The following is a 4,240-nucleotide window of genomic DNA, read 5'->3' on the forward strand; positions in this document are numbered from 1 at the left end:
TAATTAGACTGTACACGTTTTGAAAAGGTTCTATCCTTCAGCTTTCTTAAACACTGACACACTGCTTCCCAGAATTAAGCAGATAATGAGTACTTGAGGAACTGAATAAATTATTGTTACAGAGAGAAAAGAAGAAAGCACAGGAAATGTTTCCCACTTGAGACTTAGAATGGAATTTTTCATAGTAACAATGACAAAAACGTATTACAATTATGGACCTGTATTTTATTCTTTTGCCATGTTTAAAAAAAATCTACCCATATTTGGTAACATTTTCTACAGGCATAAACATGTTTTGGAATTTTTAAGAATCCACTTTCAAAAGGATGCCTGAGGAGATATAATTGCAAAGAATAAGTACTTTTCTTCGAGAAAAACCTTTTACTTAAGTCTGCCTTAAGCCTCTTATAAAAAAAAATTAACAGCAATAGAGACTGTGAAAAACAGATGAATAAAAGTGGATATTTGGGAAACTAAAGTTAATTTGTTATCATTACATTATTATTATTATTATTATTATTATTATTATTATTATTTTCTGAGGTAGGTCTTGCCCTAGCCCAGTCTGACCTGGAATTCACTATGTAGTCTCAGGGTGGCCTCAAACTCTCAGCAATACTCTTACCTCTACTCCTGAATGCTGGGATTAAAGATGTGTGCCACCACACCCGGCTTTGTCACTACATTATTTAATATTTACATTTTAAGTCAAAACTTCACTTTATAATACAAACTGGCCTAAAGCTTGTCATAAAGCCAGGTCTAGCTTGGCACTCATTTTCTTGCCTCACCCTCCACACATTCTTCACCAACGTTAATTTCTTTTCTTTTTTTTTATTAGTTATGTACACAGTATATATACAGTCACGTTGGTACCATCATTAGCCTCCTTCCTGTCCTCCCTCCTCCACAGGGCCCTTCCTCATTAGGGAATATGGGTCATGTATTGTGGGGTCAGCCATCAGTTATGGGTAAGAGGCAATGTCTCTGTGCATAACGACCCAACATGTGGCTCTAACATTCCACCCCCTCTTCCGCAAATTTCCCTGAGCCATCTGATGTTATTTTCTAAAAGGCAAACTTAAAAAAGGGAACACAGGTAAATTTAAAGCCCTTTATACCACATTCTAGCTCCACTTTTATCTTATGTGATATTCTAGGAAACAAGTTCAACTTTTAGGTGAAAGTCTTTAAAGGTTTCTACTTTCCTTTCCATCCCCCAAATCTTTAATTTCCAACTGAGTTTAATTAGTCAAGTGTATATATTAAACCATAAAACACTGCCAACACTTAATGTCATACATAGTGCTTTACTTTGAAAATATGCTTGTGTTTATGAGGCACATTGTGAAGCATATTCTTTGCTAGACTGTGTGGGAAAGGGGAGTTGGGACAGATCTTAGTTTAGAAATGGATTCATAGTCCAGTGTATTTCAATACTGCTACATTTATCCAAAGAGTATGTATTGAGCACTGTGCTAGGTAATCAGAGGTGAGTAATCTAGATACATAAGGCTTCTGTCCACAGGTGGTTAAGGAACCCATATATAACCTACTGCAGGAAACAGAAAGCAACAAAGTAACAAGACAATTACAGATTATAGTAAAAGAACAGGACAGAGAAGCTACTTAATAATCAGTGAAGGCTTCTTCGATACAATGAAACCTTGAAAAGATAAAAAGGACCTAACCTTGTACACTAACTGGGCAAGAGCCTCCCAGGCAGACAAGTGGAAATTTCCCAACATGCAAACAGACTCATTCTGTTTGAAAACCACAAATGAAGCAGTGTAGTCAAGTTTTTCAAACTGACAGCCATGTTTTAGATTGTGATGTCAATAGTGTGGGTCATTGTATTTTTAAAAAAGAAATCAAGTCTGCAAAAAAAAAAAAAAATCAGTCACATGTTTGCAGAGTATTTGTTAATGAATGTTTGCTTCAGGTGTGTGAATGTGTGTATACAGGCACTGACTGGATTGCAGTGAGCATGATTCTCAAGGCAGGGAGAGGAGGTCAAAACTGCACTAAGAAACAAAAGCAATGACTGGTTAGGATGGAAGATGGGTGGTCAAGAGCCTCATCATATGTAGCCTTCCACTGTGAGAATTGGGACTTTATTCTAAATACAGTGGGAAGACCCTGAAGGGTTCCAAGCTAGGGAGTGATATGATCTAATTTTACACCATGGTGTTTGCTGAAAGATTAATATAGTGAAATCTAAAAGGCCTGAATAGTAGTCCTCGCCAAGTCTCTAACACCAGGGATTTTGAGAAATTGCTCAATGTCTCTCTACCTCAAACTTCCTTCTTTTGAAAAATGAGAAGGTTGAAACAAAATGACCTTTCAGATCTTTTCTAATGTTAAATTTCCACCTATTTACTGTTTCCTCCCTGGGCATAAGTAAATGACTACTGCAGAGTCACCAATTCATTAGGTCGAGTTCTGCATTACATCTTAAAATATCATAAACCATGTAGCTATCAGTTATATTTCTAAAGAAAGCAATGTTAGAAGTATGTCTTTATTGAAACAGGCTGTGTGAAATCTCTGGGCTAAAAGTGAATCAAATGATTTTTGCAAATCTCTGGTATAAAGTTTGATACATGAAGAAAATTGACAATGAGACATGAAAAGAGTTATGGACCAAGCTATTTGGCAAAGATTGCCTTATTTGTTTTAGGTCATCAACTTATGGATGATCTAGGACAGTTCAAACTTGCAGGAATCTTCTATTCAGCATCAAAGTCAAGATATGGAAGGGCCATTCCTTTCATAGGAACCAAAAAGACTGGGGCAAAATATTCATGGACAATCTAGTACATTTAGTTCCATGTTAGATAAAATGATGTGTTTTTCTTCATTTCATTCCCACAAGTTAATTTGTATTTCACAGATAGGGAAACAGGTGCTCAGATTATATAAGTAAGCAATTTGATGGCAAGATCGCGATTAGAATTAATCAAGGCAGAAAACAAATAGCGCCTTCCAAATTAATATTTATAATAACTTATTCTGCATGATGAAAAATACTGCACAAGTATTAAGTCATCAGATAAGTACCTGACAAGAACTACCTGTGACATTTCGACACAGAATGCTGAAACAATTCTCTACTCATAGACACTCTGTGATGAAAAGGAAAGAACTTGTTTTAGCACTGGAAAGCATACACTGTGAGTAGCATTTTGGGTTGCATGAAATGGAATTAAGCCAAATATAAAAGGAGGCATACCAAATTGAGCACATATAAACAGTAATATGGCAGCTTACTGGTTCATTTGCTGCAGGTTTGCTGGTAATACGCCGGCAGAGGAACTGTAAACTGTACTGCAAGTTTCACAAACGCTTGGACATGCTAGAAACTCTCCGATTTCTAACTTCCATTAATCTTTTTTAAAGGTAGCTTTGGGCGCACCATGTGGCCACTTGAAACAGTGTACAAGGCATGGCATGGAGAAGCAAACCTCTGAAATGTGCACAGCATCATCCTCGACAGTGGAAAGGGTCCTTAACACCTTACACAGCCATGCACTAGCAAAGTTGGGGGTTCTCGGTGCACACCTGTTTCAATGCTAAGAACACAGTGCTCACCTGTCACATACTCAGCTTCGAATCTCCGTCGGGTCTCAGACACGAGCTTGGCTTTATTCTGGGTGTTATTCTGGATGGGAGACAGAACAGGACCTTAGTCACTTGTCCTCTACCCCTTGCAAACCATCAAGCCCAGCCCACCTGCACTTGACAGCACGACCCAGGGCCTAGAAGGCTTCCAGGTCTCGGGGCCCTGCAGCAGAACGATCGGATCCTCACCTCGGCCATGATCGCAGTCGTGTTTGTGATTGCACTTGTTGTAGCCTTCGCCCCTTCCTTCCGCCGCCGACAGCCAAGAATCTCATCACCGGCCAGCCCAGCCCAGAGGGAGACCAAGTAGGGAGGGAGGGGGAGGCGGTCGCGTGACACCGGAAGGCAAAAGGAAGTAAAGACAGCGCGTCCAATCCGAGATATCCGTCTAGGCCAGGGGACGGGACTACACGAGCAGCTGGGGCTCCATTCGTTTCTGCAAGGAGAAGCCCCGCCTTCCCGCGTCCCCCGCACTGCGGTCCCGCCCCTGCCCTCCCGGTGCCCGCCACCACAGTCCCCGAGGCTCCGCCCCTCGGGAGATTCAGCCGACCAGACCAGTGGATTTCACAACCCTCCCGCAGGTCCGGCCTCCTGGGCCAAGGCTCCGCCTCCTGTGCGG

The 4,240-nt window shown here is 40.8% G+C and overlaps 1 protein-coding gene across 2 annotated transcripts in view; it reads right to left on the reverse strand.

The window, feature by feature from the left end:
• Window positions 1-3,976, reverse strand: part of Mospd2 (motile sperm domain containing 2) — a 44,239-nt gene extending 40,263 nt beyond the window's left edge. For both annotated transcript variants that reach the window (XM_004671458.2, XR_006634631.1), the window contains exons 1-2: window positions 3,811-3,976; window positions 3,592-3,661 (exon numbers count right to left, since the gene is read on the reverse strand). In XM_004671458.2, coding sequence (XP_004671515.2) covers window positions 3,592-3,661; window positions 3,811-3,819 — 79 coding nt within the window. In that variant the 5' untranslated portion in view covers window positions 3,820-3,976. The remainder of the gene's footprint in view (window positions 1-3,591; window positions 3,662-3,810) is intronic.
• Window positions 3,977-4,240: the final 264 nt, after the last annotated feature.

The sequence above is a fragment of the Jaculus jaculus genome, chromosome X (assembly GCF_020740685.1).
Source record: "Jaculus jaculus isolate mJacJac1 chromosome X, mJacJac1.mat.Y.cur, whole genome shotgun sequence".
Lineage (NCBI taxonomy): Eukaryota > Metazoa > Chordata > Mammalia > Rodentia > Dipodidae > Jaculus > Jaculus jaculus.